General features: G+C 46.0%; 5 protein-coding genes and 1 pseudogene across 5 annotated transcripts; 5 read left to right on the top strand and 1 right to left on the bottom strand.

Annotated features, from left to right (window-relative positions):
• Positions 1-1,527, top strand: part of LOC103393809 (protein disulfide-isomerase A3-like) — a 3,491-nt pseudogene extending 1,964 nt beyond the window's left edge.
• A 344-nt stretch (positions 1,528-1,871) lies between these two features.
• Positions 1,872-6,039, top strand: cct3 (chaperonin containing TCP1, subunit 3 (gamma)). The gene is made up of 14 exons (XM_008330820.3): positions 1,872-2,004; positions 2,486-2,547; positions 2,621-2,671; positions 2,769-2,831; positions 2,920-3,016; positions 3,132-3,249; positions 3,348-3,534; positions 3,612-3,761; positions 4,068-4,200; positions 4,290-4,371; positions 4,525-4,705; positions 4,794-5,039; positions 5,125-5,256; positions 5,694-6,039. Exons 1-14 carry the CDS (start codon positions 1,977-1,979, stop codon positions 5,793-5,795), a joined length of 1,632 nt encoding a protein of 543 aa, XP_008329042.1. The 5' UTR covers positions 1,872-1,976; the 3' UTR covers positions 5,796-6,039.
• Positions 6,040-6,249: 210 nt separating this feature from the next.
• glmp (glycosylated lysosomal membrane protein) lies at positions 6,250-9,136 on the top strand. Its single transcript, XM_008330821.3, has 7 exons — positions 6,250-6,431; positions 7,240-7,404; positions 7,568-7,666; positions 7,749-7,913; positions 7,992-8,210; positions 8,409-8,677; positions 8,751-9,136. The coding sequence occupies exons 1-7, from the start codon at positions 6,255-6,257 to the stop codon at positions 8,926-8,928; spliced, it is 1,272 nt and encodes a 423-aa protein (XP_008329043.1). The 5' UTR covers positions 6,250-6,254; the 3' UTR covers positions 8,929-9,136.
• Positions 9,137-9,282: 146 nt separating this feature from the next.
• spaca6 (sperm acrosome associated 6) lies at positions 9,283-10,986 on the top strand. The gene has a single exon (XM_017041122.2). It carries the CDS (start codon positions 9,749-9,751, stop codon positions 10,949-10,951), a length of 1,203 nt encoding a protein of 400 aa, XP_016896611.1. The 5' UTR covers positions 9,283-9,748; the 3' UTR covers positions 10,952-10,986.
• A 957-nt stretch (positions 10,987-11,943) lies between these two features.
• On the top strand, positions 11,944-14,759 carry rps18 (ribosomal protein S18). Its single transcript, XM_008330822.3, has 6 exons — positions 11,944-12,057; positions 12,806-12,904; positions 13,104-13,190; positions 14,030-14,131; positions 14,253-14,344; positions 14,634-14,759. The coding sequence occupies exons 1-6, from the start codon at positions 12,055-12,057 to the stop codon at positions 14,707-14,709; spliced, it is 459 nt and encodes a 152-aa protein (XP_008329044.1). The 5' UTR covers positions 11,944-12,054; the 3' UTR covers positions 14,710-14,759.
• Positions 14,760-15,698: 939 nt separating this feature from the next.
• On the bottom strand, positions 15,699-19,210 carry LOC103393810 (E3 ubiquitin-protein ligase RING2-A-like). Its single transcript, XM_017041128.2, has 8 exons — positions 19,095-19,210; positions 18,662-18,755; positions 18,045-18,145; positions 17,731-17,891; positions 17,342-17,566; positions 16,502-16,819; positions 16,238-16,424; positions 15,699-15,988 (listed from the first exon to the last, which is right to left on the bottom strand). The coding sequence occupies exons 3-8, from the start codon at positions 18,120-18,122 to the stop codon at positions 15,839-15,841; spliced, it is 1,119 nt and encodes a 372-aa protein (XP_016896617.1). The 5' UTR covers positions 18,123-18,145; positions 18,662-18,755; positions 19,095-19,210; the 3' UTR covers positions 15,699-15,838.
• Positions 19,211-25,013: the final 5,803 nt, after the last annotated feature.

The raw sequence follows: 25,013 nt of genomic DNA, 5'->3' as shown, positions 1-25,013 counted from the left end.
GGGAGGGGGGGGGGGGGGGGGGTGGTCGGAGGGGGACATTTAACCTCTTTTTGACCTCGGTGTGACCTCTCCGCAGGTGGTGGTCGCAGAGACATTCGACAAAATGGTGAACGATCCGGACAAAGACGTTCTGATCCAGTTCTACTCACCGTCCTGTTCACACTGTAAAAAACTGCAGCCCATTTACACGGAGCTAGCGGAGCAGGTGCGAATGAGCTAACGGCTAACAGTTAGGCCAATGTTAAAGAGTCACTGGTGGCTAAAGGGAATAAGAAAAAAAAGAAGATAAAAGTCCAACAGTCTGTTTACATTGAACAAAGACGTAAAAAAAAACGACTTTCATTAAAAAAATCCAGACGATGGCGCTAGAGTTCAGAGCCAAAGAACAAACCCAAGGTCTGTCCAGAGGCTGACGCAGTATTAGCTCAGAAAAGGCTAGCATCAACCGTCCATGAACAGCTAACTAATCAAAATGGTTAAATCTTCAAGTTGGCCAAAAGCTGACCCAGGACTGCCCCCTGTCTGTGTGTGGATGTACTGCCTGGAGTGTGTTCTGAGCTGACTGTGTTCCTCAGGTGTCAGCTGATCCAAACATGGTGGTGGTGAAGATGAACGGTGTGGACAACGACGTTCCACTGAGCTACGACGTCCAGGGGTGAGTCGGGGGGGGGGGGGTTGGGGGGGGCGGGTGGGTCAGAGTCAAAGTGACTGTGGTTTTATTGACCTGGTATAGACACCTGACAGGTCAGCGTAGACCTCCGTGTGGTCTTCTTTTCATCTTACTTTTCATCTACTGAGTAATGACTGCACTTACACCTCCTGACAACAAGGTGGCGACATTAATGTGTAAAGATACATTTAATTCACAAGTGTGATTCACGATTTCTTCTGTTGACGATGCGATTTATTCATGATTGTTTTTGTTTCTTAAACCAATTGATCATTTCCTAATGTGTCCTTCTGATTGGCCAGGTTTCCCACCATTTATTTTGCTCCAGTGGGAAGAAAAGACGATCCCATTCGCTACGAGGTGAAACCGTCGTTCACTTGACTTTTTATATCTCTGTCCTGGAACTGTGAAGGGAAGTGGAATAATGATGACAGGAAGTCTCTCTCTCTCTCTCTCTCTCTCAGGGCCTTCGGGAGCTGAAAGACTTCCTGAAGTTCCTCAGACGTGAGACGGGCCGCAGCCTGACGTCGGACCAGTCCAAGGATGAACTCTGACCCAATCTGTTTGTTTTGTCCATTAACGATGTGCAATGACCAGTGTGTGTGTGTGTGTGTGTGAGAGAGAGAGCAAGACTAGAAACAGGAAGTGATGTAAGAACAGCTGCTGCTATTAACACCCGTTTATTCTTGATTACTTTTCTATTTATTTATTTATTTATTTTTCCAGGATTCACACATGTTGTCATTATGTTCCTTGAACAATGATTCAGACGAAGAAGACTTGATGTTTGTGTTCATTTCATAATTAATTTCTACCTATGAACTAGTGACACAAATGCAAATAAATGTTTTATATCAGAATGAAATCTTTGTCTGAGGAGTTTCTTTGACTCTGATGTGTTGGAGACTCGACATCAGCCACGTTTCTTTGTTGATGCTTTTTATTTGACTAAACGATCAGAGAATCCGTTCGTTTCAAACGTTTGGTTGTGGAACATTTTAGAACTCTTCGGTTTTGCCTCGATAACACGGATCACAGGCAGGACATCAAAGTCTTCTTAGCGTCTCTTCTCGCTCCTAAAACCTGTCATATTTCAAGGGTCTCGTCTCTTTCGTCCATAAAAGGCCGAGGCGTCGCCTCGAACCAGGCTGTTACTGGATTGGTAGAAGCGGCGGTCAGTTATATTTGTCCTGTGTTCTGATTAGTTGCTTCTCCTAACGTCCCCGCCCTCCTGTCAGTGGCTCCTCCTCTTCCGCTCCCTCCAGAAGCTTCCAGACTGCTGTGTTGCTGGCTCTACCCGTGAACAATGCTCGGACAGCAGGTCTTAGTTCTCAGTATGTGCCTTTTTCTATTTTCTCGGTTTTCGTTCTTTCCGTTAAAATCCTCACGGTTCTCGTGAAGTCCTTCGGTGCCGGTTCGTGCTGCTTTACTCGCTGCTGCCGGAGCGGCACGTGCTTCCTGCGGAGCTAGCCATGCTATCTGATGCTATCGGCAACCACATCGTTGTAGACAATTGGAGCTAAAGCTTAGCTAGCGTTAGTCCGCAGGAAATGATCGAAAGCTTTTTCCACCAAATGTCTCTTTTACTGTGTCTTTGTCAAAATAAAACCCACAGTTGTGTTTATATCGTTAGCTGCTCATAAAGCGGCACAGTCATCGAGCACTTTATGCTAATGGGAGGCTAAAGCACCGCCCTTATCGATCATACATTTAAACCAGAACATGATTCAGATTTGAACAAAAAAAAAAAAAGAAACGTTAAATCTGTGGAAACAATTCGTTATTTTTCATGACTTTTGTTGCTTTTCTCTCCAGATCAGAACGTCAAGAGAGAATCTGGACGAAAGGTCCAGATTGGAAACATCACTGCTGCCAAGGTAAAGGTGTCAGCAACGTGATTGGTTGATCTTCACAGTCCACTGCTTTACTGTTGTTTTCATCTGTGTCCAGACCATAGCAGATGTGATCCGGACCTGCCTCGGCCCACGGGCCATGATGAAGGTGAGCCGCCGTGACGTCATTTCATCAGCACAGGAGTCAGAGGACCAACAGACACTGATGTGTGTGTGTGTGTGTGTGTGTGTGTGTGTGTACACAGATGCTGCTGGACCCCACAGGAGGAATCGTGATGACCAACGATGGGAACACCATCCTCAGAGAGGTGACAGGAAGCTGCTGTTGTTCTTACTTGTGTTTTCTTACATCACCGACATCTTCATTAACGCTCTGCCGTGTCTCCGTGGCAACAGCTCCAGGTCCAGCATCCGGCCGCCAAGTCCATGATAGAGATCAGCAGGACTCAGGATGAGGAGGTTGGAGACGGGACCACGTCCGTCATCATCCTGGGTGGGTAACAGGAAGTGATGTTAGTGCGTCCTCGTGTGAACTGCCACACCGTCGTGTTCTTACAGGGCCGTGTGTCCCTCTTGTCCTCTTGTCCCCGTGTCCTCTTGTCCTGCAGCTGGGGAGATGTTGTCTGTAGCAGAGCAGTTCCTGGAGCAGCAGATGCATCCGACCGTCATCATCGGTGCCTACAGACAGGCTCTGGAGGACATGCTGGAGGCTCTGAGGGAGGTCAGGTACGACCGCTCACACGCTCTCACACACACACGGCCACAAGAGGGCGCCTGGATCTGTCTTTCCATTGAAACTTTCTTCTGTCCTGCTGCTTGTCCAGTGTCCCGGTGGACGTCTCCGACCGCTCCATGATGCTGAAGATCGTCCACTCTGCCATCAACACCAAAGCTCTGAGCCGCTGGTCAGATCTGGCCTGTAACATCGTCCTGGACGCCGTCAAGACGGTGGAGCTGGAGGAGAACGGACGCAAGGAGATCGACATCAAGAAGTACGCCAAGGTGGAGAAGGTGAGTCCCCGCCCCCCTGCTGCGGACCACCTCGGCCCCGCCCCCCTGTTCTGACCATCGCTCACCTCCACCCTCAGGTTCCAGGTGGAATCATCGAAGACTCGTGCGTCCTCAAAGGAGTCATGGTCAACAAGGACGTGACTCACCCACGGATGAGACGCAGCATCAAAGAGCCGAGGATCGTCCTTCTGGACTGTTCTCTGGAGTACAAGAAAGGAGAGAGTCAGGTGACGTTTACTACACACTCCTGTGGTGTCGCTGACTCACTGCTGGTCCTGACTCACTGCTGGTCCTGACTCACTGCTGGTCCTGACTCACTGCTGGTCCTGACTCACTGCTGGTCCTGACTCACTGCTGGTCCTGACTCACTGCTGGTCCTGACTCACTGCTGGTCCTGACTCACTGCTGGTCCTGACTCACTGCTGGTCCTGACTCACTGCTGGTCCTGACTCACTGCTGGTCCTGACTCACTGCTGGTCCTGACTCACTGCTGGTCCTGACTCACTGCTGGTCCTGAAGCACTGCTTCCACAGACTGACATCGAGATCAGTAAGGAGGACGACTTTGCTCGAATCCTGCAGATGGAGGAGGAGTACATCCAGCAGATCTGTGAGGACATCATCCGTATCAAACCTGACCTGATCTTCACAGAGAAGGGCATCTCAGGTACAGGGTCTCTGACCTCTGAACCCCAGGTCTGTGATGTCACACATTCACACAGAGTGACATCATCGCTGTTTCTTTGTGCTCCACAGATCTGGCTCAGCACTACCTGGTAAAGGCCAACATCACAGCCATCCGCCGCGTCAGGAAGACTGACAACAACCGCATCGCCAGGTAAACCAATCAGCTCTCTGCAGGAAATGACCCCTGATGGCCTTTACTTTTACACTTTAAATCATTTTATGGACTTTGGTCTGAACTAATATCTCTGGTTTCCTCTGTGGTGTGGTAGGTGTTAAGTTTCTCTCTCTCTCTCTCTCTCTCCAGGGCGTGCGGTGCTCGTATCGTCAGTCGGACCGATGAGCTTCGTGAAGAAGACGTGGGCACGGGCGCTGGTCTGTTTGAGGTGAAGAAGATCGGTGATGAGTACTTCACCTTCATCACTGAGTGCAAAGATCCTAAAGCCTGCACCATCCTGCTGAGAGGACCCAGCAAGGAGATCCTGGCGGTGAGAACGTTCTCCTCTTTATTCTCCTCCTGGTTGTCACGGCGTCGTCTCCTCACCCTCTGTCTCCATGTCTGTGCTCCACCTTCAGGAGGTGGACAGGAACCTTCAGGATGGCATGCAGGTTTGTCGTAATGTGCTGCTGGACCCCTATCTGCTGCCAGGAGGTGGCGCTGTAGAGATGGCCGTGTCTAAGCGTCTAACGGAGCGCTCCCGCGCTCTGACCGGAGTCGAACAGTGGCCGTACCGCGCCGTGGCCCAGGCTCTGGAGGTCATCCCCAGAACCTTGATTCAGAACTGCGGAGCGTCGGCCATCAGAGTTCTGACCTCGCTCAGGGTGAACCTCCATGGACCAGAACCACAACTGAGGCCGAACGTCCTTCAAACAACCGTCGCTAACGTTTAACATGGTTTCTGTTCAGGCAAAGCACACGCAGGAGAACAGCGCCTCCTGGGGGGTGGATGGAGAAACTGGATCTCTGTGTGACATGGCAGCTCTGGGAATCTGGGAACCTCTGGCCGTCAAGGCCCAGACCTACAAGACCGCCGTGGAGGTCAGTCCACTTCTAGTTGTTCACAAAACACCGTCTCCATGGACGGAACTAGGACTAGAACTAGGACTAGAACTAGGACTAGGACTAGAACTAGGACTAGGACTAGAACTAGGACTAGGACTAGAACTAAATGTAGAACTAGAACTAGGTCTAGAACAAGGACTAGGAGAAATGAAATGACTAGAACTAGAACAAGGACTAGGAGAAATGAAATATAGTCAGTGCTTATTCCATATTCAGATTAACAAAATACAACATCTAGTCAGAGTAGTACTGATGTGGACCGGTACCCTGTAGTACTGATGTGGACCGGTACCCTGTAGTACTGATGTGGACCGGTACCCTGTAGTACTGATGTGGACCGGTACCCTGTAGTACTGATGTGGACCCGGTCCCTGTAGTACCGATGTCAACAGTTCTGTCACCTGTTCTTCCAGACGGCCATTCTGTTGCTGCGCATCGACGACATCGTCTCTGGTCACAAGAAGAAAGACAAGGAGCAGGGAGGTGGAGCAGGAGGTGGAGCAGGAGCAGAGTAGAGTCTCCGTCACTGACTCCTCCAGTCTGTGTATGTGTGTGTGTGTGTGAGAGACAGAGAGAGTGGGGACCAGATGGTGATAAAGTATAATAAAAGTTGGAACCTGACCTTTGACCTCCTGTGGTGATCTTCAGTGCAGTGTCAGTGTCATGTGACTTTCATTCAAAATCCTTGACATTTTCTTTTCCTGTTCTTTCAAAATAAAGGCGCTGTTTGTTTTTTATTGTAATAAACCTCAAACTGACGCTCGGTGTTTCTGTCCTTTTTACAGTCACATCAGAACAGGTCTCTGACTCAGTGCTGACGTCACTGTTTGACCTGTTTAAATACGAACAACTCGATCATCCGGGGACTTTTAATTTCTACCATTCGATCACACGCTACTTCCCGTCTTCGTCCGTAGACAGCTGGGATTGGCTACAGCGCCCCTGCAGGACAATTGGCGGTAGACAGTGGACGGATGTTTTTTTATTCTGAGTTTCAGCGAAACGGTCAGGTGACGAGCAGGAAGTCATGTGACCCGCGGCTCAGCGTCTTAGTAAAGATGGCGGCGGCGGTCAGTGTGAGAGTTGGTTCTCTGTTCTTTCTGGTTCTCCTCTCTGTTCCTTCACCGTGTTCCAGTTCGTCGGAGAGAACGGTGAGTGACATGAAAACAAAGAGACTTGTGGGAAAGTTCAGCGGAAACGGAAGTACAATGAAGTCTTTTTGAATGTTGTATTTTTGTTTTCAGAAAAACAACTGTAAAGCGGTTTGAAACCACTTCCTTAAATGTCGGTGTCGCTTCTTAGTCACCGTAACAGAAGCAGTCACACCGGGCCAACTGGACCGGTTCGGTTCAGAAGGCAGTCCTTTTCCTGTCTGATACGATGTTTTGGTTAATATGAAAACGATGACGTCTCTCTCTGTCTCTCTCTCTGACGTCACTGATGGAGCGTGCTCCATGTGGGTTTTCACTTTTTAACATGGTCAGATTCTAACGAACTCAGTTCTAGTCAAAAACAACATGTTCGATTTCCACAACGACATTCTTCCCAGGGCAGATGACGTCACCTTTGACGTTCGTTTGTACGGTTCCATAATAACAGATGTCCACGACGTTAGTTACAGTTATCTGTAACTCTGGTTTGACAAATCGACAGTTTGATTCTGACTAGTCGTAACTGTCAGAATGACGTCACAGATATGTCACCTGACAGTTACGCTGAGTCGGAAAGACGTTGATATCAACAATGTTAATTGTGGAGAGTGAAACTTAGCGTTTAAATGTTTAAACGGCTAGCCACACTGACACTACTGCCCCTACTGGTCAATTTTTGACCACGTAGTACCATCAACAATGATTGGTTTTAGATCAGTGTTTTTTGGCCAATCACAGCCATCCCTGGTCGATGGAGTCATGGACCTCACATTCAAGGAGCTCACGTTGACGTGTTTCTCTCCTTCAGTTGTTTTTACAATTAAATCCTGGTGCTCTGTCGCCCCCTGCTGGTGGAGATTTGCTGCATGCGAGAGCTGTGGGAGACAACGACACACTGCATTTCCTTTTCTGCAGCCTGGGGGCGCCAACACTTTTGATCCTCCACACCAATACGACTACTTCAACCGTCCAGGTCAGAGGTCAGAGGTCATGACACATTTTTAAAACGTCTGTTTTTAAACTCTATGTTTTTGGTCCAACGTTTATGTCAAAATCTGTTCAACAGAATATATGTGTGTATGTGTGTGTGTGTGTGTGTGTCCTCTCTGACATCATCACCTTCTTTTCCTCCTCAGGTCAACTGGACCCTGTTCTTGGCACGTAACACCAGCGGCAGCCTGAAGGTGGAGCCAGAGAACAGCCTCCTGTCCAGCACAGCTGTTGTCTTTACTAAGGTATGAAGCACGGACGGACGGACGGACGGACGCACTCCACATAGTTCCACTCACTCGCTCTCTCTCTCTCTCGCTCACCCAGCTCCTGGAGTACGATGATGCCAATGACACGGCCGACCCGACCTCTGACCTCTTCCCAGAGTACCGGCTGCAGGACTTCACGTGGTCTCGTCTTCACCTGTCTGGTCCTGTAGCGCTGCTCTGTGGCTCCGCCCCCAACACCAGCGACGGCTGGTTTTGTCTGAAGGTCAGAGACTGAGGTCGTGACATCATCGACGTGAGCCTATGACGTCATCCGTTAGTATAATTCTATGTCTTTGTCCAGTTGTCAGTGTTTGACTCTGAGGGGCGTGGTCAGCAGTGGCCCCGCCTCCTCCACACGGCTAACTCCACCCAGCTGGAGCTGTGGCTCCACGGCTTTTCTCCACGTTCGGCTCAGTCCAGGTTCCTGGTGGAGCTGCAGTCGGTGGGCGGAGCCTATCCTCTGAACAAAGTCAACGTTCGTCGATCGATCGACGATGAGTTCACGCCGTCAATTTTCCAGGTGACGAACCAATCAGAATGCTGTCATCAGTGAATGATTGACAGCTGACAGGTGAACATGGTGGTGCAGTGGTTAGCGGTCAGATTCCCAGAGGACGGCTGTCCCTAATGGCTTCTCAATCAATTAGTTAGTTGATTGATCAGTTGATTGATCAGTTGATTGATTGATCAGTTGATTGATCAGTTGGTCTTCTTCCAGATGTCCGAGTGGGTTTCATCGGTCAACAGCACTCCTGACGTCCCGTGGTTCGTCCAGTGGCGTCCAGTGGCGTACCGGAACTCCAGTCGTTCCCTGGAGGATGCGACGGCGTGCCGGAGCTCCGCCCCCCGGCCTCACAGCGGGAATCAGACGGCCTCGGCCTCGGCCCTGATCCAGGGGTTTTACTCCAACCCAGAAACGTTTGGACTCAACGTGAGCTTTGGCGCGGCCGGAGACCCGTTCTTCAACAGTACCAGGTTCCTGTCCTGGTAGGTGTGGCTCTTCTGTGATTGGTCCGTGTGCTTTTGTCTTCTTGACACGTCTCCGCCCTCTCTCCGCCAGGACTCTGCTGGTGGGCGTCGGCTCCCCTCCCGTCGACTCCTTCTCTCCCCTGGTTGTGACCATCATGGCGGTGGGTCTGGGAGCGCCGCTGCTCCTCCTGCTGGTGGGCGGAGTCTGGGTCTGCGTACGGAGGACGACGTCCGTCAGCACGGCCTCCACCTACCAGCCAATCAACTGACGGCACGGCCTCAGCCAATGAGAAAACAGACTCTGAAGAGACTTCCGCTTATTTTTGATGATGTCAGAGTAGCGGCCGGCCAATCAGAACAGAGGAAACAGACGGGTTTGTACAGAACAAAATCAGCCGTTTCATTTTCTGAACAGATTTTAATTAATGTCTGAAAAAAAAAGAGGAATTTATTCATTAATAAAAGTTTTTAAAATGTCCTGGATTATTTACCTGGTTCTACTGCTGCTGGTTCTACTGCTGCTGGTTCTACTGCTGCTGGTTCTACTGCTGCTGGTTCTACTGCTGCTGGGGCTCTAAGAAACATCCACCCACTGAAGTATCTCCTGATCCCAGATCAATCTCCTCAGTCATTGATCAGTTATTGATTTTTTTTCCAATATTCCTGGTGTTGGTTCTTGTTCTTTTCTTTTCTTTCTTCTCTGGTGATTCCAGATGTAGATCCTCTGTTCCAGAGTTAGGAACTGATGTTCAGATGGTCTACTCTGTTGGACTCAGAACTGGTCCACAGTTGACCTCAGTGACCTTTGTGTTTTGATGACCAGTCGGCCTGGACATTATCACTGAATGGACACAGGAGTGGAGTCAGGTTTAACCTGGGATTTAGACGTTGATTTGAGTTGATGTTCATTGATGGAATGAGATAAAGAAATATTTTCATCATTTTGTCATTGGTTTATTCAGTGAAACATTCATATTCATTTATTAGACTGAGGTTCACTGACAGATCACTGACAGATCACTGACAGATCACTGACAAGTCACTGACAGATCACTGACAGATCACTAGTCATTTGTTGCTAAGCGACAGATGACAACATTCAGTCCGTGGTTAAAGTCTGTCCATAAAAGGCAAAGTGACATGAAAGGACGGTACTGGACAACAGTTCTGGAACTGGTTCTTGAGAACAATGTCAGAAGTAGAACTGCTGCGGAGACGGCCAATCACAGTGGAGTGAGGAGAGGAAGTGCACTGTGGTCGCCCACACATGGTGTCAGTGACCCACACATGGTGTCACAAGCGTTCCAGTCCATGATGTCTCGGTCAGGTGTGCTCCTCCTCCTCCTCCTCAGCGTCCTCCTGCTCCCCGGCTCCTCCCACTGCTGCTACCAGTGCTTCATCAGTGCCGAGGACAGCTCCCGCCTCTGCTCCGGGTTCTACCTGAGCAGGTACGGCATCAGAAACATGGACGCCTGCTTCAGGATGCTGGACGTGGTCTTCAACAACAACCACCGGGTGGTGGCAGCGGGCCGGGTGGCCAAAGGTCACGAGCAGGAGCTGAAGAAGATTCTGGAAGCGCAGATCCTGCCTCTGGCCGATGAGTTGGAGTACGGACAGGTGGAGGACAGCGTGTACGAGCGGAAGTTACAGGCAGCGGCGGAGCGCTTCATCACCGCCGCCTCCAGGGTGTCCCGGGACTCCGGCTGTGTCCCGCCCTGTGGCTTCCAGACTCAGGGCGGCTGGTACGACTGCAGCAGCTGCCAGTACGACTCCTGCCAGCTGCCTCTCGACTGTCCAATCACAGACGTGAATGTAACGGAGCGCCAAAGGAGCGCCATGTCGTGCGACGTGCCGTTTCCGCTGCCGGTCAGCGTGGAGCTGGTCTGGAGGTTCGCTCAGGGACTGAGGACCCGGCAGCTGGACCGGTTTGAGGAGGTGTACGCAGGAGCGGACCGGGTTTACTCCATCCCGACGACCGGGCCGCAGCACCAGGGAACCGTCATGTGTGAGATCTACTCGGAGCACAACTCCGTGGTTCGGCTTTTCTTCTACCTGTCGGTGACGTCGCGGGCCGCGGACCGACACCAGGAGCTGCAGGAACTGTTTGAAAGGTCTCTGCTGCCGGGAGGACGTCTGCCATCGGTACCTGGCGCTCTTCGGCGCCCCCTGCCGGTTCCTTCAGTGCTGCTGGCGGCCTGTTTGACTGCTGTGCTGCTCCTGCTGCTCCTCTCACTGGGTGCCCTCTACTGGTCCGTGACTGCAGGTGAAACCAACCGTTTGTGGAAGGATTAAGATTTAGAGGGGAAGGACCGGGACCAGGACCTAGACCTAGACCTAGACCGGGACCAGGACCAGGACTTAGACCAGGACCAGGTGTAAACGACCCTTCAGCCTGACAGCCTTTGAACCATTAAATCTTTCTCTCTTTGTACAGTTTCTTCCTCTTTATTTGTCTTGACTTTTATTCTGCTGTGTTTTGATTTTCCTAATGAGAATCTGTTGTCAATCACCTGATCAGATAAAGGTTCAAATAAAAATACATTCGTTACAAATGAACTGTTTCATAAAATATGATTCTGAATTTTTTTCATAGAAGTTTTGATAAAGGACCGAACTGTACAGTCAAATGAAACGTGGTGTTTTGACCCAGAGACAATGTCTCTGTCATTGGTGTGGAACCACAGGGTTCTCCTCCTGGTGGGAGGACCATATAAACGGGACCATTCTCCTTCGAAAACAGTGGTTTTGATGCGCAAGATGTCACGCAGGTGAGAGTCACTTAGTCTTGTCCTCACGCGGGCTACGAGTCTACTGCCATCTTCTGGTGAAATATAAAATTGCCTTTTGTACGTGTGTATTTTGTAATGTGGGAATCCGTGCTGGGAGACGCTTCTGGCGGACCGGACTTTGGGCATGTCTGATCTACATTTTGGACGAAGGCAGCACTGAAAACAAAAAGGTCATTTATAAATGTGTTAATTTAAAGAAATTAAAATATACTATTTTATTGAATAGATATTTTTACCGATGTATGAATATGAATTGCAGATATATCAAATCCACAGTATATACATTATGAAAAGGATTCACACGACGAGTCCACTGAGACAAATGTGTTTTCTAAATTTGAGGAATTACACTGTAACTGACGGTATGTATTTTAATTAAATTAAATCTAAATGACAAAGTTTTATGTTATTTTTTTTATGTCAACTCTTCATAATTTATTCATAAGTTCCATCGGTTATTTACCTGAAAACTCTTCCTGTTGTCGTTGTCTACAGCTACAAGTTAGTCGGACAGTTCTTCAGTGACGGACCAAGTTCCTTCTCAACTGTGATTAAACTCTCGCGAGATCGCGGCAGCTTCCTTTTCGCACGGAACCCCCTTCCAAGATGGTGAGTGTGGGTTTTTTTGCTAGTGCTGTCTTGTTGTTATTATCCAACTCCATCCTGTACAAATCTCAAACATTTACCACCTAAACTCTGTCAGTTTAATAGTTTAATATTCCGCCAATGGTTTGTTGCTGAATTGTGGATGTTTCTGTTAAATAAATACCCATTTTCCAAGCCGCACCGCCGCTTTACAGTTACACAGACTTGATTATTGTATTTTAGCAGATTCTGTAAAATAATTCTGCTGCTTCGTTTTCAGAATAAGTTTCGTCTTTAGGCTTCAACTGGTATCAAGTGAAAAATGTTCTTACCGATGTCTAGCACTTTTGTCCCCGTGAGCTTTGTGGTTGTTAGCCACTGAGCTAGTTAGCATTAGCCAAGGTAGACGGTGAAGCTCCGAACTCATGTTTGAACATTACTGGTGACAAACTCGCGTGTTTGGGGAAATGGCTGAAAAGGTTGACATAATGAACACGTTTTGTCCAACGGCAGACGTCGTTGACCAAACCGCCGGTCGTTCATTTGTTCTACGTCCAGACACAGACGTGTTCTGGGTCCGAACCTGACGTTACCATTCATCCTTACTTTGGTTCCGTTTGTAGATGTCTTTCGTCACTGATCGAAGTCGTGTCCCGTGTTTGAATTTCAAATGTTGATCTATGAAGTGACTTTATTCAAACCTGTTGACGACTGTTCTGGTCAGTTCTTCCAAAGACTTCATGATGATGTTTTTTTTTCTTCATGTTTACAGTCTCTGGTCATCCCTGAGAAGTTCCAGCACATTCTTCGTGTTCTCAACACGAACATCGATGGCCGAAGGAAAATCGCCTTCGCCATCACGGCCATCAAGGTGTGGTCATCACTGAGGACCAGCAGTGGACGCTGCGTGTCACTCATACAGTATTGATGTCACTCCTGGGTTTTTTTTTTTGGTTAAAGTAAACTAAAACTTTGATCTGTGCTGTTATCGTGATTTTCAAACTGTTGTCACGTGAAAACGATGCTGTATCTTGTCAGTAACGACAGTGGACGTTTCTCTGCGTTTTCAGGGTGTCGGCAGACGTTACGCTCATGTGGTCCTGAGAAAAGCCGACATCGACCTGAACAAAAGAGCGGGAGAACTGACGGAGGAGGAGGTGAGTGGCAGACTGCCTCACGGGGGTCAGAGGTCAAGATGTGACGTGATGGACTAACTGCTCCTGAGCTGCCTGGTCAAATCCATCGTGTCTTAAATCCTATAAAACAGTGAGAGAACATGGAGGTCTCTGAGCTTCACCATGACGACCAACGTTAGAGTAGAGCAGCAGAGACGCTCCCTGTTAGCTCCCACCACACACAGGTTTATTGATTAGGATGGATATTTGTTTACTTTAACTCAGACATGAACAACTCTGTCAAACAATTCACACACATTCTTCACAACATGTGTTTTTTTTAGTAAATGCTGGTCCTCCTTAAACCAGGTTCACTGTTAACACCCTCTAACATCTGTATCAGAATAACAGACAGTCAACCTCTCGGCCATATTAACTGACCAATGTATTGCAGAGTAAGAACCTACGTACATAATGAGGCCTGTCTCTCTGCACACAGTCCTGTTTCATAATCTCACAATGGGCTACACCTTTTCTAAATGTTCTATTAGTTGTGCATTTTATGTTTCAGATTTGTTCAGTTTAAAATGTGAAATTATGAAACTTCCCCGTGTACCACTAGAGAGCGCTTGCTCAAACCACAGTTTGAGAACCACTGCTATAAATGTGTTTTGTCTCAGGAAGATTCGCTGCTACTCTTCATCACTGAATGACTAAAACTAAAAGTGTCTGGTTTCATGTTGTTTTAATTCTAACCAAAAGAAGTCGTTAGTGATCTTTGATGATGGGCTACGTGTCTGTAACTCACATGTCAGCCAGTAGATGGAGCTGAAGTGAGCTCCTGTTTAACTGTACTTTCCCCCGGTGTTCGTGGTGTTCAGGTGGAGCGGGTGGTGACCATCATGCAGAATCCTCGCCAGTACAAAATCCCAGACTGGTTTCTGAACAGGCAGAAAGACGTGAAGGATGGAAAGTACAGTCAGGTAGGCCGTCACCCAGTTGTTGACCCGCGCTCTTTACCATGTTAAGACTTTTGGAAACAGGAAGCTGCGGGTTCAACCCGGTGTTTGGATTTTCACCATCTGGTTCTGACTCTGGTTCCAGGTCCTGGCCAACGGTCTGGACAACAAGCTGAGAGAAGATCTGGAGAGGCTGAAGAAGATCAGGGCTCACCGTGGACTCAGGCACTTCTGGGGGTAAGAGTTCGATTCAGGACCAGCTGGGCCTACAGGAGGTTAAAGGTTAAATGGTGGGGGTTGTCCTACAGCCAGCTGTGACTGGTCCTCTGTCGTCTGTACTGAACTAGAACAGAACAGGAAGTAGCAGCCAGAGGGTTGTGGGTTCTATTCCCGGGGGTGTTTTGATTGGTCAAAGAATCAGTCTTTGTTGTGACCACCTCAGCGACTGTAGCTTCACTCCTACAGTCACCACCGTGTGTTCGACAGATTGAAGCTGGACTAAACTTCTTCTCTTCTCTCTCTACAGTCTGCGTGTGCGCGGTCAGCACACCAAGACCACCGGCCGTCGTGGGCGCACTGTGGGCGTGTCCAAGAAGAAGTAACCTGCTGCTCCCCGCTGCTCTTTGGATAATAAAACACATCAGTTCACACACCTGTTTGTCTTCTTATCGTCTCTTCATCATGACTGAACTGCCCTTGACCTTTGACCCTAGTTCAAATTAAACCAAATTGTGAGAATAGGAAAGAACTTGTTCAACTCTCACCCTTGAAACTACCTGTTGGAGGCGGTGATGAGAATGAACGAAGACTGTAGACCGGTGTTGACCTTTGACCTGTGTGTCTGTATCACTACAGCACAGTGAGCAGTAGCTAATGACTGTTTCCTCTTCACTGTGGCGACACGATGACCTTTACATCTGTACTAGTCACGACCAGGGCCTGATGCTGATGTGGTAAAGAAAGTTCTGGTGTTGAACTGAACTGGTGTGTTCAGGCAGTGCATGCTGGGAGTTGAACTGCGGGCATGAGAAAAATGCTGTGTCCAAACCTTTGTGTTTTTCACTGGATGAGTCCAGAGCACGACCTCTGACCTCAGTGAAATTCGACGTACTACCATGTACAGTACATATAACATAGTAACAGGAACCATTTTAACAGAGACAGTGTTTCAGTGAAGATCAGACAAATCAGTTCCTGCTGTGTGGAAACAGTTCTACAACAGTAGCGGTGGTTCCATCTGTCAGAACTGTTCTTTGGAGCCATTGTTTCATGGTTCTATAAAAGTGTTGTGCTTGGGGAAAGGACTTAAGATGGAACTTTATTCATTTATTTATATGTTAGAACATGGTTAATGTGAAATGAATTGTGCTTGGCACAGTTCTTGGTACTTTTTACAGTTGAGAGGACGTGGGTCGGAGGTTCCAGTGAAACATCACTGGTTTGCTGGTTCAAGTCCCAGTCGATCCTGTATCAAGGTGCTTGAACCTTCACCCTGTGTGTGTGTGTGTGTGTCCTGCCACAGTCCATTAACAACAGACCAGGGTCATAGCGCCACCCTCCTGTAACTCTGGAAAGCAGTAGATGATGGATGGAATAGAAACTTCCAGAAGCTTTTATTTTTGAAAACACTGCAGTTCAAAGAAAATATTCTGTTATATTTTACAGATCAAATCTAAATGCTGAAAAATAATTAGTGTTTAAAAAAACAACATTTAATTTCTAACAAACTGCTCATCCTTCCTTCTGAGGAGGAGGTGGAGACCTCTGGTGGTCAGCTGGGGCAGCGTGGTCCTTGGTGGGGGCATAATAGAGCTCCAGGGGTTTCTTGACCTTCCAGAACTTTTCGTTGACCAGCTCCAGGGTCAGAGAACCATTCAGGGTCTGAGGAGGAGCAGCTTATTAAAGGAAGTGACATCACAACAAACTTAGTTTGAACAAAAGAAACAAAGATCTGAAGCAGAACTTCAACATCCAGGTCCTAAAGCCAACAAAATCAAAAACTTCAAAAACTCCGCCCACTTCTCCACTTCCTAAAACTCTGCACTGACCCTTTAACATTTACATTTGTGACACAACACATCTTGTGATGTGTTGTGTCTCCACTGTTTGACTCCGCCCACAGTTACTCACCGTGAACTGTCCTCTGGTCATGATGTAGATGGTGAACTGTTTCTCACTGACTTGGCCCAAACATGACCCCTCCCTTCCTCCTCTATGCTCCGCCTCCTCGCTGGCACTTCTGTGCTCTAAGGAGACGCGCAGAGCCACGTACTTGGACAGATGGTCCACGGTGGCGTTGGCCGTGGTCTTTACGAACCTAAGAGGAACCACAGTCTGTTGAAGAGAACAGTTCTGATTCAGAAACAGGAAGCTCACCTGCGTCCCCCGCCTCACCTGGTCTGGTTGTAGTCATGGGCGTGGACCAGATGTGGGTGTGGTCTGAACACCAGCTCAATCTCAGAGGCCTGCCCTTCTCTGTAGCGTCTGGGGGGAGGCAGACTCCCCCCGTCATCCTCAGGTCCCGAACCGTCTTCTGAGTTGCTTCTTCTTTTGCGGCTCGGCCCCGCCTCTGAAGGGGTGTGGCTACAGGACTGTGCCGTGTGACACGGGGCGGAGTCATGTGACAGGTGTGAGTGTGTTTCTCCATTATCCTCACCTCCACTGAAGGGGTTGGTGTCACTTTCCTGAGCTGGTCTTTTCAACCTGTGGTTCCTGCAGGGGGAGACAAAGTCTGTTTGAAGAACCTTCATCTGTCCAACAAAGTGAGCAACCAACCAGGCCCCAGAGTAACCAACTAACTAACTAACTAACAAGGTCAATATCCAAACCAACATCTGTTTAGTTAAACAGTCACCAGATCATCCAACATTCATAAACTACCCAACCTTTAGAGAAGTGGTCTCAAACTCCTGACTGTGGGGCCATTACAGGTCCACCCACGCCTCACATCTGGCCCTTGACTAGACGTCAATTATTATTAAATCCTCAAATTCATTTTTTTTTTACATAGTAATTAAAATGCTTTAGTTGGCCATGAATGAGAATGAGGAAATTACTTGTACTTTTGGTGTTTCGTACAGTATGTTTGTTATAGCTAACCAAACAACCGACAGCGATCATCCGTTCAACCAAAGGGCTGTCCATCCGTTTAAGGTTAATCCAAACATTGAAAGTGAATATTTCACAGCCAGTGTGATGACCTCACTGCTACTGGCTCCTCTGATCGGCCCTGACCTGTCATTCTTGCAGCGAGCCTGCTGTCGAAGCCCGGCCTCGATGCTGGAGCTCAGAGCCTCCTGGTTGTGGAGATGGTTGAGTCGCTCCAAAACTCTCTGCTGATGAGCCTCATATTCCTCTCTGCTCGGGTAGATTTTAGAGATCAGTGCATCAAAGTTAGCGTCTCGACGCAGCGAGCGTCTGGAGACCAGCTTCTTCCTGCAGGTTGGACATTCTTTGTTCCTACGGGTGGATGGGGTGGAGCTAAGTAAGTTTGTTGAAAATGTGAGATAATTTAAACAAAGTGGTACGTACTGTACATTTTCTGTAATAGTTTTTTTCTTTAATTCTAAGAGTAAAATCATAATTCCCAACCACTTAGTCACTGCATAACTTCCAGTTCTCACCCGGAGCGCAGTGCAGTGACAATGCAGTCACAGCAAAACCGATGCAGACACTCTTTGGTGGTCATGGTGTTTTTTAGCATGTCCAGACAGATGGGACACATCAGCTCACTATGTAGAGCTCGAGGAGACACTGACACCTCCGTGCCGTCCATGATCGCCTCCTGTAGGGCACATCCCACGTAAACCTCAGTGTTAAAGCAGTGAATTCATTAGACACTGAGCAAACATCTGGCTCTCAGGTTGTTCCACAGAAGCTGCACTCCCTTCAAAGAACATTCTAAAGTGACGTGTGTGTGTTTAGCCTACAGTTGTACCTGTGGGCTCCGGTGCAGCTCATAAAGACTCAGTTCCCAGTTCTTACTCGGGGTCTGGATGTTCACTGGAGCTGTCATGGCTGCAGTTTCCCCACAATCCCCTAGAACAAAAAGACAGACATGTGTGTTGAGCTCAGAACATTTGTTCTCACAGCAGTAAACTGACTGGGTCCAAAGAACGCAGCAGGTGACTTTAGCACAGTTGACTGGCCATTGTAGGTAATGTTGGAAAGGAAATGTTTTTTTGTTTGTTTTTTTTTTGAGTTGGAATAATAATAATTTTATTCAGTTTGTTTGACTTATAACACTATTATAACTGTACAATACCACACACACCTCTACGTCCATAAATAGAATACAGGGATATTTGTAAACATAAAGATAGGATAGGGTTATGGCATATTTTAACTTGTTGTAACTAGAGGGCGCCGTCAGTGCATGACTGTGACAATAATACATACAAAGTAACTGTGACTTTTTTTAAACAATGCAAAACTTTTTAGAGTTTATTTTCGTGAGCTGAATTAAGAGTATAACCATTTTATAATTAAGTTCCTTAAACTGAGTGAGACATGTTTAAAACTGTGATGACTGTTGACAGCTCGGTGTAAACTCACCTGACAGTCTACTGTAAACCCCGCACACACTACGAAAACACTCTGAATACAGGTCCACTGCTTGCGAGAGTCAGAGTTTACGGTCTTTCACCAACTTAAAAGAGACACAAATAGTGAAATGAATAATGAAATGTTACAACCTTCATACAAAAACTCGTCAAACGTTTACACAAAGCTAACGTTAGCAGCTTCCTGTTTATTTTTCTTCTTCTGTGGACAAATTGCAAGTGCTGCTCCAAAATGCGCGGCCCTGAGCCACAGCGACACCGCGACCAAACCGCACACTACAACGTGAGATGTAATTTGAACGACATACTGCTAAATTCGGAGCTCAGCAGCGGCATCGCTGTTAAAATAAATATTTCAGCAAGATTTAACAACATGGTACGTCATGGACTAATATTTAAATGTTTTTGTGGAAACGAGGACGTACCATATGACGGCGCCAAAACTACAAAATGGCGGATCCCTGTGCGAAGCTTCGAGAACTACACATAGTGAGTCTGAACATGTCATACAATCAGTGTAGAAATTAGTTTCAGATTTGGGAACAGTTTGCAGTAAACACCAAAATGGCTAAAACTCGTCGAAGATATTCAACAAACAAACTTAGGTGGCCACATGTATAAAAAAAAATCACTAAATATTATGTAAAATACAAAAATGTATCAGCAGCTTCTAGGTTATTTTTCTTCTGTGTACAAATTGCAAGTGCTGCTCCAAAATGGGCGTATCTGAGGCCAAAGCGACACCGCGACCAAACCGCACACTGCATCGTGAGATAGAATTTGAACGAGATATTGCTAAATTCGAAGTCCAGCAGCGGTACCACTGTTTAAACGAATAGTTAAGCAAGACTTCACGTAACGGTACGTTACGGACGAATATATTAGGGTTAAATGTGTTTTTGTGAAAACGGCGCCAAAACTACAAAATGGCGGATCCCTGTGCGAAGCTTCGAGAACTACAGTGAGTCTGAACATGTCATACAGTCAGTGTAGAAATTGGTCTTAGACTTAGGAACAGTTTGTCATAAACAACAACACTTGTCGAAGAAATGCAACAAAACAAAAACGGACGGCTAAATGATTGGTAAGTAAAAATGACTAGTAATGGAAAAACCAACGCACAAACTAAACAGCTAACATTTAAACAACTAAATACATAAATAAAAGTTAAACTAAAATGTGAAGAAATGGTCTCAAGTCAACATATAGTATCGCACGTATCTACGTTACATAGATAGATAGCACTATATTAATCTATCGAATATATATTTACAATACTACATGTTTTATATTATCTAAAATACTAAAATGTATGAAAAAACTGTATCGTATCGTTTTGCTAAAAGCAGATTAATGCAAAAAATATTGCAACATTTATGAAACATGCTAAACAAATGCCTAAAATCATATGACAGGGTGAAGAATTAATTTGTCTAATCTTTAAATTTGAATTAAAAACCCTGTCCCCTTCTAAAACTGAGTTTGACAAATAAAACCTGAACATTTCCATAGCAGAACCAGGACTGACTAAATATGACCCTAAGATGTGAAAAATATATAGAGTGGAAAGCAGGTGATTGAAAACCACAGGCATATTACCTGAATGGGCATTTTGTATCACTGATTGTATATTAAATATCAAATCCCCGACCTAAAAATAATCACTTTTATCTGTGGTACTTGGACCATATTTAAGGCAACGTGTCCTTTAAACATTTGTTAGAGCTTCTTTGAAACTCACTCCAGCCTAATAACTGTATAGCTGGGTGTGTGATGACTGTCAATTAAATATGACAATAGAAAATTATACATTTGATAATTACAGTGAAACTGTCATAATGTTGTCAAACTGGATTTGTGTCTCATGGAGGGAGTGGCATGAATCACAGTACTTGCTTTATTTCCTGTTCTTCTTCACCAACCTTTCAGATATTCCTGTTTATTAGTGCCATGGCAGAATGTGGGGCGAAACTCCTTTCGGAATATTGTGTTTCCTCTTCGCAGCTTACTTAGGACTAGGCTTATGTCAGATAAAACTAGGCACCAACATTAGCATTGACTTTATTTCACCAAAATGTTTTTATTGCAGCGATTTTAGCTCACAGACCAAAATCCATGGAGAAAATATGAGTAATTCTACCTCACAGAGCAAAGTCCATAGAAATAAATCAGTGATTTTAGCTCATAGACCAAAGCCAATATAGTTCCTAAACTTGTAAATAAATTATTTCAAACAGCCAAATCATAATTTCCTCTTTAGGCTCTTCTTGCAAAAAAACCAAACAAAACATGACGACTGTGCAGAAAGTAAAAGTCTAAAGTCAAGCAATACACAGGCTTTAATTGATTAAGTACATCCACAGGCCACATCATTAATTTAATTTAACTGAAAATGACACCAAAGCCATTTCTCAGTAATTGCAAATGTGTTATTTTGTGTCTTCAGGCTTTGGAAACACACCCCTCTCAATCAAAGTGACTGGAAGAAGCAACGGTGGGCCATCAGCCGCTGTAAGCCTAAATCACCGATGGTTTTCCAAGGACATAATGTGGAAGATTCGTGGAGGGTTTGACCCATAGAGTCGCCATGGAAACTATCTTAGAAGATACAGCTCTAAGGTCAGGTCACACCCATCAGTTAATAAGGTACAACAATAGACTACAAATATTTTTCTCTGTGAAGGTGTTGTCTCAGACATAACTCCAGTCAAGACAAAGTGGTTAATTTTAGTCTGTCAAAGTGGTTAATCACAAAGTGGTTAATTTTAGCTCTCAGGGACATAAAGCTGTAGATCCACTGCTTCCCCCTGTGGTCAGGTTATGTCCACATATATGAACATAACAGTCACAAATATAAAACATTTGGACTTTGTAATAGGGACAACAGTGAGGGCACAAAAACTAAAATGAAGGATTTTCTTTGAGGTTTGATGTAGAAAAGTGTAAATTGTTTTGGGGTTGCTCTATCAGTTATTTGAAGGAACTGACAGTCGGGCAGTTGTTAATGGTGCTCCTGTACCTTCAAATGCCTAGCCTGTATTGTTTTGAGAAGGCAACGTAGACATTAAGAAGAAGTCCTTTATTCACAAACTAAATCACAGTGAAGTAGGTAAAAGTGAAAAAAACATATTGAGGTCAGGTCACACCCACATGCCGGTTTGTTAGGTACAGCTGCACACCACAGCATAATTCCAGTGAAAGTATTAGTCAAGGAAATAGCTGTGATGTTAATGTATGTAAGATGTCAAAGGCAGAGAAACAAAAAGTACTCGCCCAGAAGGCAAATGTCTCATTTCATTAGAGGGGCAAATTAAATTCTTTGAAGCAATTAGATATGTTCTACTGTCTGCAGATTCTAACTCCTTCAAGTGTGTGAGTGTGTCAGAATAATTATCACAATAAAGACACATTTCTACCTTTGAGGGCCTACATAAATTCATTCATATGTAGCATCATTTGATAAAATCTTAAAAAGCACGATTGATTAAAAAATCACAACCAAAGATATATATTAGAAATATTACAGCAATATATTATCATTATAATATATACATATGATTTTTAGACCACTTATTCTCCCACTCTAGTCTGTCCCAAACAAACAAAATTAACAACTGCAGTGTTTGTGTTTTTTGGTCTGAACTAAAATCACTGATATTCTCTATGGACTTTGGTCAGTGAGCTAACATAACTGAATTGGTCTGTGGGGGGGTGTCTGTGTGTGAAGACTAACAGTGAGATAAAGCAGTGGACGTTACTGTATGATGAACTGATTTATTGAATGTGGTGCAGTTTTATTGAGCTGCTCTGTGACGTTGGTTAAGTTTTTGGCAGTCATTTTTGTCATAACTGAGCTGTTCTTCTGCTTTTGTGCCGTTAACCTGTGAAAATCTAAAATAATCTCAGATTTTTATTATTCTAATCTTGGCATTTTGACTTGCTTTAGGCTAATGTAAATCACATTCCCATTTAACATCACGGTAACTTGGTTTAACCCTACTGATAAATTCATGGTCTAGAGGGGTTTAGAGTAAATTCCTGGGAAGTTTTAACTGCTTTTTCATAGCCTTCAGTTTTGACATAGGGTGGAATACACACTAAGAGAACCACACACAAACTGAACAAGAACCAATCACTGTTCAGCATCAACGCATTTATTTATTGATTTTAAAGTCTATCATAAATTATTTAGTGCAGTTGTTTTCTTCTGTGCAACCATTTACAATCTAAACATATTAAACTTTTATTTGAACAAATATCTAACATTTTATTTGAACAAATTCTTAACATTTTATTTGAACAAATTCTTAACATTCTTGTGCCCACTCACTCTATCAACTTGACATGTAATAAACGTACAGGTCTCTCACACACACACACACACACAATAAATAAAATAATAAATAGCTTAATTTACACAATGTTTTAAAGGTTAAATTTAACCACTGTCACAAATTTTGTTTAAACTGATTAATGAATTTTATCCTATGGCAATCCACCTTCTCCAATAAACATTTTGAATGTAAGGAAAACGGGTTACATATGAAGATACCAATGAAAAACAAGAAACAATGGCTATAATAAATACACCTGTAAAGGATCAGTGTCTTTAAACAAGCACAGTCACAACAACAGCCACCGTCACCCAAACCACGCTCATCCTCATGTGGACGGCAGCTGCTGTTGTTGTGCTGTTTCCTGATCCAGACCCAGAACCAGATCCTGAACCAGACTCCAATCCAGATCCCGACCCAGAACCAGAACCAGATCCAGAACCTGTATAGGCTTCTGAGACTTGTTTTAGTAAATCATCTACTAAGTCCACTTCAATCAAAGCTGTGGTCACAGCCACATCTGCTGACGAGTTCATCACTTCCTCTAGGTCTGTTGTGGGCTGTGGTGCTGTCAACACCCGAACTGCTGTTTCCACAGCTTTGTTTGCCATCTCTGACGTGGATTTTGCCAAGTCTGCCACAGTGCTTGTCCTTTGTAACATGTTCAGGCGTGACGCTCTGGAAGTGTGATCCTCTTCAATGTCCTGCATTTGTTGTGCAGCCTTTTCTGCTTCTGTTGCTGCAGATTCAATCATTGTTTTGGCACTCAGCAGACCTGCCAGTGAAGTTGTAGAGGCTGCGGTCGAAGCTGCATTCCATGCTGATTTTGATGCCATCGCAGATTGCCTTGCCACACTTGCTAACTTCAGGGCTTCTGGTGTCCTTGCTGCTTCTTCAGCTGCTTGTGCGGCCCTTTCAGCAGCAGTGTATGCTGCTTTTGCTGTGATGACTGCTAACTCCACTGATACCCCTCCTTTGTCCAGTAACTCTGAGGTTTCTGCTGCAAATCTACCGGCTGCTGCCGCACTCTTTGCTGCTTCTAATGCTTCCTCTCCAACAACAGCAGCAGCAGCAGCAGTAGCCTGCGCTGAGGCTCCTGCGGTTGCCGTCGATGCAACGACTGTTGCCTTCTTGGTGTTGTCTGTTATAGGTGTTGCCTCCGCTCCAGTTGATCCTCCTCCTCCACCTGTGGATGTCTGTGACAGCAGATCTGCAGTTCGATTGGCCGCAAGCGTTGCAATGTTTGCGGTAGCCTGTGCAGTGAGTTTCAGAACACTTGTGACATTTATTGGTTGATCTGTTACAACCTCTGCTGTTCGTACCAAGGATGTTGTCAAGTCTGCCACTGCCTTTGTCACATCTACCGCTGCTCTGGTTGCTTCTGTTGTTGGTGTGATCTCTGAGACACGATTTTTGGCTTCTTCTGCTGCTTTCTTGGCTGGCTCAAGTGCAAGAACTAAGTCGTCCATATTGTTCACCGAAGCTGCTCTGGCTGCTGCATTTGCGGCTGTTCTTGCGGCCTGTGCTGCTTTCACTGCTGCCTGTGCTACAGTTGTTTTCGTTGTTGCAGCTGCCACGCTCTCTGCTGCGTCGGCTGCCTCTTTGGCTGCCTGTACGGCTGACTCTAGTGTTATGGAATCATCTACTACTGACACAGCAGCTCTGGCGGCTTTTTTGGCAGCCTGGATTGCTTCTTCTATTTCTTGAGATGTTGCTCCAGCAACTGTTGCTGTGGAGGTTGCTAGCGCTGTAGTTGCTGCTGCCAGTGCTGTGGCTATCGACACGGCTGCTTTTTGCTCAGTTGACACCGGGGCCGCTCCTGGTGGTCTTACTGTTGCAGCAAGGCCTGCAAACGGGAGGGCAGCATATGCCGCCGAAGCTGCTGCAGCTGCGCTGTCGACTGCTGTCTTGGCCTCTGGTGCCTGGTCGTCACTTGCTTCAGATGCAGCAGTTGCTGCTACTTGAGCCATCATTGCCACACCTATTGCTGCTTGCAGTGAAGTCTGTGCT

This window comes from Cynoglossus semilaevis, chromosome 18 (assembly GCF_000523025.1).
Source record: "Cynoglossus semilaevis isolate Cse_v1.0 chromosome 18, Cse_v1.0, whole genome shotgun sequence".
In the NCBI taxonomy this organism is placed as follows: Eukaryota; Metazoa; Chordata; class Actinopteri; order Pleuronectiformes; family Cynoglossidae; genus Cynoglossus; species Cynoglossus semilaevis.
This window is presented reverse-complemented; position numbering and strand designations above follow the sequence as displayed.